Source organism: Lynx rufus, unplaced genomic scaffold, assembly GCF_022079265.1.
Source record: "Lynx rufus isolate CCGP_SWC_20201006 ecotype Redwood Valley unplaced genomic scaffold, mLynRuf1.p SCAF_12, whole genome shotgun sequence".
Taxonomy (NCBI): domain Eukaryota; kingdom Metazoa; phylum Chordata; class Mammalia; order Carnivora; family Felidae; genus Lynx; species Lynx rufus.
Genome location: NW_025814826.1, coordinates 454,925 through 471,991, shown reverse-complemented (window position 1 = coordinate 471,991; position 17,067 = coordinate 454,925). Strand labels below are relative to the sequence as shown.

The following is a 17,067-nucleotide window of genomic DNA, read 5'->3' as shown; positions in this document are numbered from 1 at the left end:
AGTGTTTGTCTTCCTGTGTCTGACTTCTTTTCACTAAGGATAAAGCCCTCGAGTTTCACTCATGTTGTCACAACTGGCAGGATTTCCTTCTTGTTTGTGGCTGAAAATATTCCATTGTAACTGTATACCATATTTTTAATCCATGGATCCAGTGATGGATTCTTAGGTTGTTTCTTGACTATTTTTTTTAATTTCTTTTTAGCGTTTATTTATTTTTGAGACAGAGAGAGACAAAGCATGAACGGGGGAGGGTCAGAGAGAGGGAGACACAGAATCTGAAACAGGCTCCAGGCTCTGAGCTGTCAGCACAGAACCCGACGCGGGGCTTGAACTCACGGACCGCGAGATCATGACCTGGGCCGAAGTCGGCCACTTAACCGACTGAGCCACCCAGGCGCCCCATGTTTCTTGACTATTGTAAATAATGCTGCAATAAACATAGGGCTGCAGATATCTCTCCAAGGTAAGGATGTCATGTCTTTAAGACATATACCCAGAAATGGGATTATTGGCTCATATGGAGGTTCTATCTTTAGTTTGTTGAGGAGCCACCATACTGTTTTACTTAGTGGCTGTCCCAATTTACAGTCCTACAGGAGTACAAGGAATTCCTTTCCTGTACGTCCTTGCCAACGATATCTCTTGTCTTTTTGACAATAGCCATTTTAATAGGTCAAAGTGATATCTATATACTGCAGTTTTGATTTGCATTTCCCTGATGAATAGTGATATCGAGCACCTTCTTGTGTACCCTTGGCTATTTGAATATGTTTTGAGGAGGGGCGCCTGGGTGGCGCAGTCGGTTAAGCGTCCGACTTCAGCCAGGTCACGATCTCACGGTCCGTGAGTTCGAGCCCTGCGTCGGGCTCTGGGCTGATGGCTCAGAGCCTGGAGCCTGTTTCCGATTCTGTGTCTCCCTCTCTCTCTGCCCCTCCCCTGTTCATGCTCTGTCTCTCTCTGTCCCAAAAAAAAATAAACGTTGAAAAAAAAAATTTTTGAATATGTTTTGAGGAGAGACGTCTTTTAAGGTGCCTTGCCCAGTTTGTAATTATATTTGTTTTTAGCTGTTGAATTGTACGAATTCCTCACACATTTTAGATATTGACGTTTTTCATATTTGTAGCTTGCAAATGTTTTCATCCTTTCCATAGGTTGCCTTTCCGTCATGTTGCTTGTTTCTTTTGCTGTGCAGAAACATTGCTGATTGCATTGGTTGTTTTTGCTTTTATTGCTTGTACTTTGGATGTCCTATCCTAAATCATTTGTAAGATCTATGTCAAGGAGATTTTATCCTCTGTTTTCTTCTAGGAGTTTTATGATTTAAGATTTTATTATTATTTTTTTTTATTTGTCTACTTCTTTTTTTTTTATTTTTTATATATATGAAATTTATTGACATATTGGTTTCCATACAACACCCAGTGCTCATCCCAAAAGGTGCCCTCCTCAATACCCATCACCCCCCATCAACCCTCAGTTTGTTCTCAGTTTTTAACAGTCTCTTATGCTTTGGCTCTCTCCCACTCTAACCTCTTTTTTTTTTTTCCTTCCCCTCCCCCATGGGTTCCTGTTAAGTTTCTCAGGATCCACATAAGAGTGAAACCCTATGGTATCTGTCTTTCTCTGTATGGCTTGTTTCACTTAGCATAACACTCTCCAGTTCCATCCACGTTGCTACAAAAGGCCATATTTCATTTTTTCTCATTGCCACATAGTATTCCATTGTGTATATAAACCACAATTTCTTTATCCATTCACCAGTTGATGGACATTTAGGCTCTTTCCATAATTTGGCTATTGTTGAGAGTGCTGCTATGAACATTGGGGTACAAGTGCCCCTATGCATCAGTACTCCTATATCCCTTGGATAAATTCCTAGCAGTGCTATTGCTGGGTCATAGGGTAGGTCTATTTTTAATTTTCTGAGGAACCTCCACACTGCTTTCCAGAGCGACTGCACCAATTTGCATTCCCACCAACAGTGCAAGAGGGTTCCCGTTTCTCCACATCCTCTCCAGCATCTATAGTCTCCTGATTTGTTCATTTTGGCCACTCTGACTGGCGTGAGGTGATACCTGAGTGTGGTTTTGATTTGTATTTCCCTGATAAGGAGCGACGCTGAACATCTTTTCATGTGCCTGTTGGCCATCTGGATGTCTTCTTTAGAGAAGTGTCTATTCATGTTTTCTGCCCATTTCTTCACTGGGTTATTTGTTTTTCGGGTGTGGAGTTTGGTGAGCTCTTTATAGATTTTGGATACTAGCCCTTTGTCCCATATGTCATTTGCAAATATCTTTTCCCATTCTGTTGGTTGCCTTTTAGTTTTGTTAGTTGTTTCCTTTGCTGTGCAGAAGCTTTTTATCTTCCTAAGGTCCCAGTAATTCACTTTTGCTTTTAATTCCCTTGCCTTTGGGGATGTGTCGAGTAAGAGATTGCTACGGCTGAGGTCAGAGAGGTCTTTTCCTGCTTTCTCCTCTAAGGTTTTGATGGTTTCCTGTCTCACATTTAGGTCCTTTATCCATTTTGAGTTTATTTTTGTAAATGGTGTGAGAAAGTGGTCTAGTTTCAACCTTCTGCATGTTGCTGTCCAGTTCTCCCAGCACCATTTGTTAAAGAGGCTGTCTTTTTTCCATTGGATGTTCTTTCCTGCTTTGTCACAGATGAGTTGGCCATACGTTTGTGGGTCTAGTTCTGGGGTTTCTATTCTATTCCATTGGTCTGTGTGTCTGTTTTTGTGCCAAGACCATGCTGTCTTGATGATGACAGCTTTGTAGTAGAGGCTGAAGTCTGGGATTGTGATGCCTCCTGCTTTGGTCTTCTTCTTCAAAATTCCTTTGGCTATTCGGGGCCTTTTGTGGTTCCATATGAATTTTAGGATTGCTTGTTCTAGGTTCGAGAAGAATGCTGGTGCAATTTTGATTGGGATTGCATTGAATGTGTAGATAGCTTTGGGTAGTATTGACATTTTGACAATATTTATTTTTCCAATCCATGAGCAGGGAATGTCTTTCCATTTCTTTAAATCTTCTTCAATTACCTTCATAAGTTTTCTATAGTTTTCAGCATACAGATCCTTTACATCTTTGGTTAGATTTATTCCTAGGTATTTTATGCTTCTTGGTGCAATTGTGAATGGGATCAGTTTCTTTATTTGTCTTTCTGTTGCTTCATTGTTAGTGTATAAGAATGCAACTGATTTCTGTACATTGATTTTGTATCCTGCAACTTTGCTGAATTCATGTATCAGTTCTAGCAGACTTTTGGTGGAGTCTATCGGATTTTCCATGTATAATATCATGTCATCTGCAAAAAGCGAAAGCTTGACTTCATCTTTGCCAATTTGGATGCCTTTGATTTCCTTTTGTTGTCTGATTGCTGATGCTAGAACTTCCAGCACTATGTTAAACAACAGCGGTGAGAGTGGGCATCCCTGTCGTGTTCCTGATCTCAGGGAAAAGCTCTCAGTTTTTCCCCGTTGAGGATGATGTTAGCTGTGGGCTTTTCATAAATGGCTTTTATGATCTTTAAGTATGTTCCTTCTATCCCGACTTTCTCAAGGGTTTTTATTAAGAAAGGGTGCTGGATTTTGTCAAAGGCCTTTTCTGCATCGATTGACAGGATCATATGGTTCTTCTCTTTTTTTTTTGTTAATGTGATGTATCACGTTGATTGATTTGCGAATGTTGAACCAGCCCTGATTCCCAGGAATGAATCCCACTTGGTCATGGTGAATAATTCTTTTTATATGCTGTTGAATTCGATTTGCTAGTATCTTATTGAGAAATTTTGCATCCATATTCATCAGGGATATTGGCCGGTAGTTCTCTTTTTTTACTGGGTCTCTGTCTGGTTTAGGAATCAAAGTAATACTGGCTGCATAGAATGAGTCTGGAAGCTTTCCTTCCCTTTCTATTTCTTGGAATAGCTTGAGAAGGATAGGTATTATCTCTGCTTTAAACGTCTGGTAGAACTCCCCTGGGAAGCCATCTGGTCCTGGACTCTTATTTGTTGGGAGATTTTTGATAACCGATTCAATTTCTTCGCTGGTTATGGGCCTGTTCAAGCTTTCTATTTCTCCTGATTGAGTTTTGGAAGAGTGTGGGTGTTCAGGAATTTGTCCATTTCTTCCAGGTTGTCCAATTTGTTGGCATACAATTTTTCATAGTATTCCCTGATAATTCTTTGTATCTCTGAGGGATTGGTTGTAATCATTCCATTTTCATTCATGATTTTATCTATTTGGGTCATCTCCCTTTTCTTTTTGAGAAGCCTGGCTAGAGGTTTGTCAATTTTGTTTGTTTTTTCAAAAAACCAACTCTTGGTTTCGTTGATCTGCTCTACAGTTTTTTTAGATTCTATATTGTTTATTTCTGCTCTGATCTTTATTATTTCTCTTCTTCTGCTGGGTTTAGGCTGCCTTTGCTGTTCTGCTTCTATTTCCTTTAGGTGTGCTGTTAGATTTTGTATTTGGGATTTTTCTTGTTTCTTGAGATAGGCCTGGATTGCAATGTATTTTCCTCTCAGCACTGCCTTCCCTGCGTCCCAAAGCGTTTGGATTGTTGTATTTTCATTTTCGTTTGTTTCCATATATTTTTTGATTTCTTCTCTAATTGCCTGGTTGACCCACTCATTCGTTAGTAGGGTGTTCTTTAACCTCCATGCTTTTGGAGGTTTTCCAGACTTTTTCCTGTGGTTGATTTCAAGCTTCATAGCATTGTGGTCTGAAAGTATGCATGGTATAATTTCAATTCTTGTAAACTTATGAAGGGCTGTTTTGTGACCCAGTATATGATCTATCTTGGAGAATGTTCCACGTGCACTCGAGAAGAAAGTATATTCTGTTGCTTTGGGATGCAGAGTTCTAAATATATCTGTCAAGTCCATCTGATCCAATGTCTCATTCAGGGCCCTTGTTTCTTTATTGACCGTGTGTCTAGATGATCTATCCATTTCTGTAAGTGGGGTGTTAAAGTCCCCTGCAATTACCACATTCTTATCAATAAGGTTGCTTCTGTTTATGAGTAATTGTTTTATATATTTGGGGGCTCCGGTATTCGGCGCATAGACATTTATAATTGTTAGCTCTTCCTGATGGATAGACCCTGTAACTATTATATAATGTCCTTCTTCATCTCTTGTTACAGCCTTTAATTTAAAGTCTAGTTTGTCTGATAGAAGTATGGCTACTCCAGCTTTCTTTTGGCTTCCAGTAGCATGATAAATAGTTCTCCATCCCCTCACTCTCAATCTAAAGGTGTCCTCAGGTCTAAAATGAGTCTCTTGTAGACAGCAAATAGATGGGTCTTGTTTTTTTATCCATTCTGATACCCTATGTCTTTTGGTTGGCGCATTTAATCCATTTACATTCAGTGTTATTATAGAAAGATACGGGTTTAGAGTCATTGTGATGTCTGTCTATTTTATGCTTGTAGTGATGTCTCTGGTACTTTGTCTCACAGGGTCCCCCTTAGGATCTCTTGTAGGGCTGGTTTAGTGGTGACAAATTCCTTCGGTTTTTGTTTGTTTGGGAAGACCTTTATCTCTCCTTCTATTGTAAATGACAGACTTGCTGGATAAAGGATTCTCGGCTGCATATTTTTTCTGTCTAGCACACTGAAAATCTCGTGCCAATTCTTTCTGGCCTGCCAAGTTTCAAAAGAGAGATCAGTCACGAGTCTTATAGGTCTCCCTTTATATGTGAGGGCACGTTTACTTGCTGCTTTCAGAATTTTCTCTTTATCCTTGTATTTTGCCAGTTTCACTATGATATGTCGTGCAGAAGATCGATTCAAGTTACGTCTGAAGGGAGTTCTCTGTGCCTCTTGGATTTCAATGCCTTTTTCCTTCCCCAGTTCAGGGAAGTTCTCAGCTATTATTTCTTCAAGTACCCCTTCAGCACCTTTCCCTCTCTCTTCCTCCTCTGGGATACCAATTATGCGTATATTATTTCTTTTTAGTGTATCACTTAGTTCTCTAATTTTCCCCTCATACTCCTGGATTTTTTTATCTCTCTTTCTCTCAGCTTCCTGTTTTTCCATAACTTTATCTTCTAGTTGACCTATTCTCTCCTCTGCCTCTTCCATCCGAGCCGTGGTGGTTTGCATTTTGTTTTGCATTTCATTTAAAGCGTTTTTCAGCTCCTCGTGACTGTTCCTTAGTCCCTTGATCTCTGTAGCAAGAGATTCTCTGCTGTCCTGTATACTGTTTTCAAGCCCAGCGATTAATTTTATGACTATTATTCTAAATTCACTTTCTGTTATATTATTTAAATCCTTTTTGATCAGTTCATTAGCTGTTGTTATTTCCTGGAGATTCTTCTGAGGGGAATTCTTCCGCTTGGTCATTTTGGATAGTCCCTGGTGTGGTGGGGACCTGCAGGGCACTTCCCCTGTGCTGTGGTGTATAACTGGAGTTGGTGGGCGGGGCCGCAGTCAGTCCTGATGTCTGCCCCCAGCCCACCGCTGGGGCCACAGTCAGACTGGTGTGTGCCTTCTCTTCCCCTCTCCTAGGGGCGGGATTCACTGTGGGGTGGCGTGGCCCGTCTGGGCTACTTGCACACTGCCAGGCTTGTGATGCTGGGGATCTGGCGTATTAGCTGGGGTGGGTAGGCAAGGTGCACGGCGGCAGGGGGGGCAGGCCTAGCTCGCTTCTCCTTAGGTGATCCACTTCAGGAGGGGCCCTGTGGCAGCCGGAGGGAGTCAGATCCGCTGCCGGAGGTTTGGCTCCGCAGAAGCACAGAGTTGGGTGTTTGCTCAGAGCTGGGTGTTTGCTCGGAGCGAGCAATTTCCCTGGCCGGAACCGGTTCCCTTTGGGATTTTGGCTGGGGCATGGGCGGGGGAGATGGCGCTGGCGAGCGCCTTTGTTCCCCACCAAACTGAGCTCTGTCGTCCGGGGGCTCCGCAGCTCTCCCTCCCTTTGTCCTCCAGCCTTCCCGCTTTCCGAGCAGAGCTGTTAACTTATGACCTCCCAGACGCTAAGTCGCGCTTGCTGCCGGAACACAGTCCGTCAGGCCCCTCCGCTTTTGCAAGCCGGACTCGGGGGCTCTGCTTGGCCGGCGAGCCGCCCCTCCGCCCCGGCTCCCTCCCGCCAGTCCGTGGAGCGCGCACCGCCTCGCCGCCCTTCCTACCCTCTTCCATGGGCCTCTCGTCTGCGCTTGGGTCTGGTGACTCCGTTCTGCTAATCCTCTGGCGGTTTTCTGGGTTATTTAGGCAGGTGTAGGTGGAATCTAAGTGATCAGCAGGACGCGCGGTGAGCCCAGCGTCCTCCTACGCCGCCATCTTCCCTTCCAACCTATGATTTAAGATTTTATATAGAAGTCTTTATTTGCGTTTGGGTTGACTTTTGTGAGCGGTGTAAGGTAGAGGCACAGTTTTATTCTTTTGCATGTTAATATCCAGTTTTCTCACCATCGTGTATTGAAGAGATTACCTTTTCTCTTTTGAGTATTCTTGGGTCTCTTAACAAAGAGACTTTATGCATGGGTTTTTAGTTGACCTTATGCATGGGTTTATTTCTGGGTTCTTGATTCTGTTTCATTCATCTTTGTGTTTGTTTTTGCACAACTTCATATGGTTTTTATTACCATAACTTTGTAATAGTGTGACACCAGCAAGTGTGATGCTTCCAGCTTTGTTCTTCTTTCTTAGGATTGCTTTGGCTATTTGGGGTCTTTCTTGTTCCTTACACATTTGAGGAATGCTTTTCCTATTTCTGTGAAAAAGGTCATTGGAATTTTGACAAGGATTGCATTGACTCTGTGGGTGGTTTCAGGTAATGTGGATATTTAATGATGCTAATTTTTCGAATCCATAAACAACGGGGTATCTTCCCATTTGTTTGTGTCTCTGCTGTTTCTTTTACCAATGTCTTGTAGTTTTTACTGTACCTATCTTTCAGAAATCCTTGATTAAATTTATTCCAAAGTATTTTGTTCTTTTTGATGCTTTGAGGAAGGGGATTTTTTTTCCTTCTATTTCTTTTTCAGCTATTTCATTGTTATTATTTGGAAATGCAACTGATCTCTTGATGCTGATTTTGTAATTTTTTTTTTTTTACTAAATATAATCTATTGTCAAATCGGTTCCATACAACACCCAGTGCTCATCCCAACAGGTGCCCTTCTCAATGCCTATCACCCACTTTCCCCTCTCCCCCACCTCCTATCAACCCTTAGTTTATTCTCAGTGTTTACGAGTCTCTAATTGTTTGCCTCCCTCCCTCTCTGTAACTTTTTTCCCCCGTCCCCCCCCACCCATGGTCTCCTGTCAAGTTTCTCAGGATCCACATATAAGTGAAATCATATGGTATCTGTCTTTCTCTGCCTGACTTATTTCACTTTGCATAATACCCTCCAGTTCCATCCACGTTGTTGCAAATGGCCAGATTTCGCTCTTTCTCATTGCCAAGTATTATCCCACTGTATATATAAACCACGTCTTCTTTCTCCATTCGTCAGGTGATGGACATTTAGGCTCTTTCCGTAATTTGGCGATTGTTGAAAGTGCTACTGTATACATTGGGGTACATGCGCCCCTATGCATCAGCACTCCTGTATCCCTTGGGTAAATTCCCAGCAGTGCTATTGCTGGGTCATAGGGTTGTTCTATTTTTAATTAGCTGAGGAAGCTCCACGCTGTTTTCCAGAGTGGCTGCATCAGTTTGCATTCCCACCAACAGTGCAAGAGGGTTCCTGTTTCTCCACATCCTCGCCAGCATCTGTAGTCTCCTGATTTGTTCATTTTAGCCACTCTGACCAGCGTGAGGTGGTATCTCAGTGTGGTTTTGATTTGTATTTCCCTGATGAGGAGTGACGTTGAGCATCTTTCCATGTGTCTGTTGTCCATCTGGATGTCTTCTTTGGAAAAGTGTCTATTCATGTCTTCTGCCCATTTCTTCCCTGGATTATTTGTTTTGTGGGTGTGGAGTTTAGTGAGTTCTTTACAGGTTCTGGATATTAGCCCTTCCTTTATCCGATATGTCATTTGCAAATATCTTCTCCCATTCTCTTTATTGCCTTTCGGTTTTGTTGATTGATTCCTTTGCAGTGCAGAAGCTTTTAATCTTGACGAGGTCCCAATAGTTCATTTTTGCTTTCCATTCCCTTGCCTTTGGAGATGTGTCAAGTAAGAAATTGCTGCAGCGGAGGTCAAAGAGGTTTTTTTCCTGTTTTCTCCTCTAGGGTTTTGATGGTTTTCTGTCTCACATTCCGGTCCTTCATCCATTTTGAGTTTATTTGTGTGTATGGTGTAAGAGAAGTCGTCTAGTTTCATTCTTCTGCATGTTGCTGTCCAGTTCTCCCAGAAGAAAGAGACTGTCTTCTTTTTCCCATGGGATACTCTTTCCTGCTTTGTCAATGGTTAGTTGGCCATACATTTGTGGGTTCACCTCTGGGGTTTCTATTCTATTCCATTGGTCTGTGTGTCTGTTTTTGTGCCAACACCATACTGTCTTGATGATCACAGCTTTGTAGTAGAGGCTAAAGAGACAGAGTGTTAACAGGGGAGGGGTAGAGAGAGAGAGACAGAGAGAGAGAGAGAGAGAGAGAGAGAGAGAGAATCCAAAGCAGGCTCCAGGCTCTGAACTGTCAGCACAGAGCCCAATAGGGCGCTTGAACCACAAACCACAAGATCATGAACTTAGCCGAAGTCAGAAGCTTAACTGACTGAGCCACCCAGGCACCCCTGCATCTTAATGTTGATTTTGTATCCTTCATCCTTGGAACAGCTTTTTGGTGGTATCTTCAGGATTTTCTATATATAAGAATATGTCATCTGCAAACAAAGACAGTTTTATTTCTTCTTTTCTGATGCGGATGCCTTTTATTTCCTTTTCTTGCCTGACTGCTTTGGCTAGGACTTCCTCTATCCAGTTGAATAGGAGTGGTCAAGTGGGCAACTTTGCCTTGTTCTTGAACTTAGAGTAAAAGCTTTCAGTTTTTTACCACTGCATATGATGTTGGCTATGGGCTTATCATCTTGGGCTTCATTATGTCCAGGTGTGATAATTCAGTATCCACTTTGTTGAGAGTTTTTACCCTGAAAAGATGTTGAATTTTATCAAATGCTTTTTCCTCACATGCTGGGATGATGATATGATTTTTTTATCCTGTTAATGCGGTGTATCAAATGTATTTATTCAATTTGACTTCTGAAGGATAATTTTGCTGAGTAAAGTATTCTTGATTGGTTGTCTTTTTTCTCTTAGCACTTTGAATATGTAATCCCACTGCCTCCTGGAATGTAAGGTTTCTGCTGAGAAACTCCTAATAGCCTTATGAGGGTTCACTTGTAGTCACATAGTCTTTCCTCACTCTTTTTCATTCTTTTGACTTTGTTCTCTGCTGACTGGATAATCTGAGAGTTCCTGTCTTTCAATTCACATTTTTTTTTTTGCTTGATCCATCTCCTGTCAGTGATCACTCTTGCTTTTTTCATGTCCTTCATTATACTCTTCAGCTCCAGGATTTTTGTTTAGTTAGCTTTTACTATTTCCAGCTCTTTGTTAAGCTTCTCATTTTATTCATAGTGTGTTTTTCTGATTTTATTGAATTGGCTTTTTGTGTTTTTCTTGTAACTCACTGAGTTTCCTTAAAACTGCTATTTTTGAATTGTCTTTTGAATAAATTACAGATCTCCCTGTGTTTCTGATTGATTACTGGAAGATTATTGTGATCCTTTGATGGTATCATATTTCCTTGATATTTTATGTTCTTTGCAGTTTTGCATTACTGTCTTTGCATTTGAAGTAGCAGTCACCTCCTCCAGTCTTTAATGACTACCTCTTCAGTGTGTCCACACCTGATTTTTTTGCTCCAGTGGGATGCTGGAAATTCTCTGCAGGACACCTGGTTTTCCAAAAAGGCTCTCTCATCCACGGGTGATTATCTTAGAGAGTGTTTTCTAGCGAGGGACTCCCCGATGTGGCTGAGAGGGAGGGGCTGGAGGCACTTTATGGGCTATTGCTAGGTCCACAGATTAGACTGTAGTATGTCTGCCTGTTCCCTGATGCATGGGTAGGCAAGACTTTTCCTCGGTCCCTTGGAATATAGTGCTAGATTCTCACAGCTCCTGCAAAGGCAGTTTTGCCCATGGGTGGATAAGATGCCAGTTTGTTGTAGGTGGGGAGACGCAACAACGTACATCTTGTTCAGCTATGATACTGATATCGCTCTGACATACGGGTATTTTAAAAGTAGTTTTTCCCCTAAGATATGTCCTTGATTTCTTCTTTCATGTTATATGGACCTCATGCTACTTTAAAACTTTGTTGAAATTAAGAGTTCTTATATTTCAAAGCAAACCCAAAAATAGAGCACACATCTAGTTATTACTCCCATGTCTAAGAGTCACTGCCTTTAGGCAATGAACTCTAACTTTTTAGTGTAACCTTCAAGGTTCTTCAGAATTTCTTTCCTGACTGATCTCTTACTACTTGCTTCCATGTATTTTATGGTTTTTTTTCCAAGTTCCTATAAGCTTATAGTTTTTCCTTTCAAGGCACCTAGATGCCATCTGTGTAATCTTTGTGCTCACATTCTAATCTCTAAGAAAATGGTTTTCTCCCGTTTCTTTCCCTGGTGACCTCTGCTGTTTATTTTCCCTCTTCAGTAAAGCCTTTCTCGTCCTCACTTACAGCTTTTCACATGTCAGTTCTTACAAATCACATTGTATTCTAATTGTATATTTACCTGTGTTTGAAGCAACAGATGAGTATTTCCTTTTGTACGGTTGGTACTTCAGCACTGTTCTCTGAATTAATCAAATTAAGTCAGATGGGTAAAATTCAGAACTTGATGAAAATTGTCTTTTTATTCTTTTTCAGTAAAATTATTAGAAAACATTGGCTTTTTATGGCTTTTTAATGGCTTTTTTTTAAAGGAGGGAACCTGGTTTACAGATGAAGAAGTTAAAGAAAGGTGAAAATGAAAAAGGGACATCAAAAGGATCTGTAATCACACCAGTGTTGCAGAAGGCAGATTCCCTAACTGGTGGTCCACTACAAAAGAATGATGGCAGCCATTTCAGTGAAAAGGATCAGCATGAAAGCAGGTAAAATCTATAAATTCTTTATGTGCCTGTGAAGGAATTTTAGCAGTGATTACCTTTTGTGGAAATAAAATGCTGTAGTGTAGGTAGGTCCAAGCTAAGGCAAGAAATACTCAACATATCAAACACACTGCTTGAAAAGTTGTGATGAGGGTAAGTGACTTTGTCAAGGAGCAGTTTCAGTAGTCACCATGGAAGCATGGAAGGTGAGTAAGTGTAAACAACTCCTTAGAGCATTTTAATTGGGAAAGGTAGTAGAGAAATGGATGATAACTGAAAAAGAATGTGAATTGCAAAGGCATTTTCTTTCTCTTTTTATTTTAAGATGGGAGCTTTTAGAGTATGTATTCTGTTGGAAATGATCAATAGAGATAGACATGGTTAGTTAATTTAATTTTGTTTGCGTTTCCAAACATTAGGTAGTTTGTTGATTGTATTACATTATCTTTTAAAGATTATAGTAATTGTTTTTAGTACCCTTTTTCATGTGATTTTGTGAAAGAAGTTGGTTTATTCTGAATTGGTTCCACAATGGGGTATTCTCATACAATTGAATGTGCAGATTTAAAAATATATATGTATGTATGCAAGTATGTATATATATATGGCTATATAATTTCTTGTATGTATGTATATGTATATTTATTATATGTATATTATATGTATAGTATACATATTATATGTATATGTATATGCATAATATACAAATTATATGTATAATTTCTTATATATGTATATATAAGTATATGTGTATAAGTTCTATATGTATATATTTGTATACACACACACACACACACACACACACACACACACACCCTTATCATAAATGTATGCAAGCACTGAGGCCATTCTGAATAAAACTAATCCTTCCTTGATGCTTTTAGATATCCAGTGCCTTTGATAATATCACAAATAGCTATGATTTTGTTAGGGACTTTAAAGTTTCTGGTTCTGTTAAGTTAATATTATTTAGGTTCTGGGGAAAGGGGAAGATTTTGTTTATTTACAATTGGAAAAGAAACTAGTAATCCATAACAGATTATTCCTTTTGGACTAGAGAGCTCTAAATTACCAAAAGCATGCTTCCAGTACCAACAGTGCCATTGACACAGATTGTATGCTCAATAAGTATGTGTTGAATGTGGGAATAAACAGTGGAATGAATGAATGAATGAATGAATGCATGCCTGTTAAGGAACTTCTCTAGAAGAAGCAAATCTTTAGTTTATTGAAAGTAGATTTCCCATCTTGCCAAGTATAAAGTCTCTTAAAAAATGTGTAAGATTCAGAAATTGTTATGTATCACTATAGCTAGAAATCGAATCATAATATAGATTCATTTGCTGTCATATTAGTTAGAAACACTGGAGTATTACTTTAACCACATAGTATAAAACACATGCTTTGAAGGCACATTCCTGGGTTTGAATTCAGGGTCTGTTCTTGGCCAGCGATTAGGGCTTCTTGGGCAAGTCACTTCGACTTTCTGTGCCTCATTTTCTTCCTGTGTAAAATACCTAATATAATAACCTACTTCATAGGATTGTTGTGGGGCTTCAAATACCTTGAAGACATGTAAAGTGCTCATAGTAATGCCTAGAGAGTAGTTGCATAGTGAGTCTTCAACACGTTAATATCATGATTGTTAAAAAGGGGTTCTTTCATATAGGGAGTTAACTTGCACTTCCAAGTAGGTTTTAGTGCCAGTAAAAGCTTATTTTTAGTAAAATGACAACAACACAAACAATGGTATCATTCCTATCAAATAATGCAAGTAGCATTAGGATTTTCCTTTGCTTTTGTTAGTTTTTACCTAACGTTAGTACTTTGTTGTGCTTGCTTCAGCAGCACATATACTAGAACTGGATACACCTAATCCTTTTTGTTAATATTAGCAGTAGTATGTTTTCGATGTTGTTTAATGTTACTCTGTTGTTGAATCCCCTTTGTGGAAAATTAGTTTCAAATGCAGAGATTTTATATCAGAAACAATAGGTTTAGATATGCTTTGTATTTTAAGTATTTAATATTTGCCTGAAAAGAATTGTTGGGTTTTTTTCAGACCTGCAAAGAAAATGTCTAAGAAAAAGAACAAGGTAAGCAAAAGAGACAATGTAATTTTATTTTATTTATTATTTATTTTATTTTTATTTTATTATATCATTTTGATACATATTTGTTAGGAATATTGTTCAGTGGCAAAAAATTACTTTATGGAAGATGTAGTGAAAAAATAGAAAATGTTCCTTTGTTGTAGAGTCATTTGCTGTGAAAAAGTTACTTAGAAATACTAGCTATGGATAACAGTGTCTTTTTGATAAAAATCTGTTCTTTTAAAAAGTCTCTGTGGTTTCGCTTTTAAATGTTCATTCACTTATTTTTAAAATGTATTTTGTGAGAGAGCACGCACAAGTGGGGGAGGGGTCGAGGGAGAGGGGGAGAGAGAATCCCAAGCAAGCTCCATGCTGTCATTGTGGAGGTCAACGTGGGACTCAAACTCAGGAACCCTGAGGTCATGACCTGAGCCAAAATGGAGTCGGATGCTCAACCGACTGAGCCAGTGAGGTGCCCCTGTTTTTGCTTTTACAAAAAGATGGTTATTTATCACTTCTCTACACCTAGTATAGTTTATAAATATTTGGGGGACATTTTGAAATGGTATTATTCATTGGTAGGTCAAAAAGCAAATTACCTCTATGGATGACCTTGTCGACTTCATTCAGTCATCTGAAACAGCTTCAGAGCATTGTGAGTTGCCTTACTCTAAGAATTTCATGTTGCTGATTGAACAACTTGGCATGGATTGTAAAGGTAGGAAGTCTTTTTACGTATATTGCTGTAGTAATATGTGCACACCTTGCCTACTACTGCACCATAGAGCACTGCTGTATTATAGAGCTGCTCATCTCAGAAATATGGTTTATATTAAAATAAAAGGAGCACTATTGTATCCTCTCAGCCAAAGAGTCATCATTTCTACTGTACCTTTCTTAGTGGGAATGGCACATCTAATGTGTTTGTTAACTCTGCTTCTCTTCTGTGCCTTCACCCAGGTCAGGTCATTATTTTTCTCCTAGATGACTGAAATAACCTCAGGACTGTTTTCCCTGCCATTCTACCTCCCAGGACCTTGGTCTACACTGCAACCATAATTAGTATATGTTTTAAGAAATGTGTCTTTCATCATGGTACCCCTTGCTTAAAACGTAGCTATTACTTCTCATTGCTATTAGGTTGAAGGCCACAGTCCTCTGGCTTCATCTTGTATGGTTTTACATCCTTCTTTCCGTCTGTGTCTTATCCAGTGTTTTAGACGTTCTTCCTGTGAAAGAGCTTTTTGTTTCCAACAGCTTTAGTTAGGTAAACTGCACATATATGAAGTGTGTCATTTGATAGTTTTGACATATGTTTACACGTATGAAACGATAACCATAATCCAGACAATTAACATATTCATCACCCTTAAAAATCTCATGTCCCTTCATATTCCCTTATTATGAAGCTGCCAAATTGTTTTCTAAAGGAGTTGTACGGTTTTCCATTCCCACCAGCAGTCTGTGAGAGCACCAATTCCTACATACATATTCATGAACACTTAGTATTGTCAGCTTTTTAAATCCTAGCCATTCGGATGGATATTTAGTATGTACCTCATTATGGTTTCAATATACATTTCCCTAATAATGGATGATGGTGAGCATATTTTCATGTGCTTGTTTGCCATCTGTGTATCTTCTTTGAATTGTCCAAGTCTTTGGTTGTTTTAAAAATTTGTTTGTTTTCCTAGTTGTTGAGTTTTCAGAATTCTTTGTATATCCTAGACACAGTTCCTTCTTTGTTTTCTTTTTTTTGTGGTTTTTGTTGTTGTTGTTGTTGTTTCCACTGAGGCATTTTATTTGCACATATGTATTACATCCCTAGAAAAAGAATCCCAGGATTTCTCCTTCTGTGTGTTTTCATCTTCCTTCTTCATGGTCCATGACTGTAGCTGAGGTGGTCAGTAGAATGAAACCAAACTGAGCAGATTATTCTGCCATTTTTCTAGATCTTTGCATTGTCCATCAATTCTGGGGCCAGTCACTCCACGCTTGCTTAACCTGCCTGTGAGTTTCACAACAATTTTCCCAACTCTGTGATCATCAATGATTTTAAATTCACCAGTGTAACCATGCTTCATCATCACAGTTAGAAAGTGGACAATGTCTTTGGAGCATGGCCTAGTAAGAACCTGGAGTGTGCTTCTCTCTTCAGTATTGTTATGCTTTGGGGAGCATCTGCCACAACATTCACATGCATCATGAAGGTGGCACAGAAAGATGGTGGAAAGAGCTAGATACAGTTCCTTTCTCACTTCTCTTTTTTTTTTGCAAGGTTTTTCTTCTCCCACTCTGTGACTTTTCCTTCTCTCAACAGTGTTTTTGAAGAGCAGTTTTTCTTTTTGGTGTAGTCCAGTTTACACATTCGTTTGTTCTTGTATGATTGTTGCTTTTGGTTTTCATATCTAAGAAATATTTGCATAGCACAAGGTCACAAAGCTTTTATCTCATGCTTTCTTTTAGAAGTTTTATAGTTTTAGGTCTTGCATTTAGATCTATGACCCATTTTATATTCTTTTTTATTTGTGATACAGAGTATGGATACAAGTTCATTCTTTTGCATATGGATATCTAGTTGTTCCAGCACCATTTATTGAAAAGGCTGTGTTTTCTCCACTTTATGCCATTGTTCCTTTGTCATAATCAGTTGGCCACATATGTGTGGGTTTAAGTATGGGCTCTATTCTGTCTCATTGATCTCTTTGTCCATCTTTGTACCAATATTATGCTGTTTTAATCACTGCCAGTTTATAAGGATTTTTGAAATCAGGTAGTGTTTGTCATCTTGCTGTGTTCTTTTCAGTGTTCTTCCGCTACTCTGGATCCTTTGCATTTCCACGTGAATTTTAGAATCAGTTTGTCTGTTTCTTAAACAAACAAACAAACAAAAACCAACTCTGGTGGTCTTCTGGAATTTAAGTTTAGAT

At 39.4% G+C, this 17,067-nt stretch overlaps 1 protein-coding gene and 1 long non-coding RNA gene across 2 annotated transcripts in view; one reads left to right on the top strand and one right to left on the bottom strand.

Moving 5' to 3' along the window:
- The window catches only part of LOC124507605 (ankyrin repeat domain-containing protein 26-like), a 705,441-nt gene that overhangs the window by 313,565 nt on the left and 374,809 nt on the right, over window positions 1-17,067 (top strand). The window contains 3 exon segments of the mRNA XM_047073901.1: window positions 11,877-12,047; window positions 14,107-14,140; window positions 14,720-14,855. Coding sequence (XP_046929857.1) covers window positions 11,877-12,047; window positions 14,107-14,140; window positions 14,720-14,855 — 341 coding nt within the window.
- LOC124507612 (uncharacterized) overlaps window positions 1-17,067 on the bottom strand; it is a 150,325-nt gene that overhangs the window by 68,230 nt on the left and 65,028 nt on the right. The gene's annotated exons all lie outside the window — the stretch shown is intronic.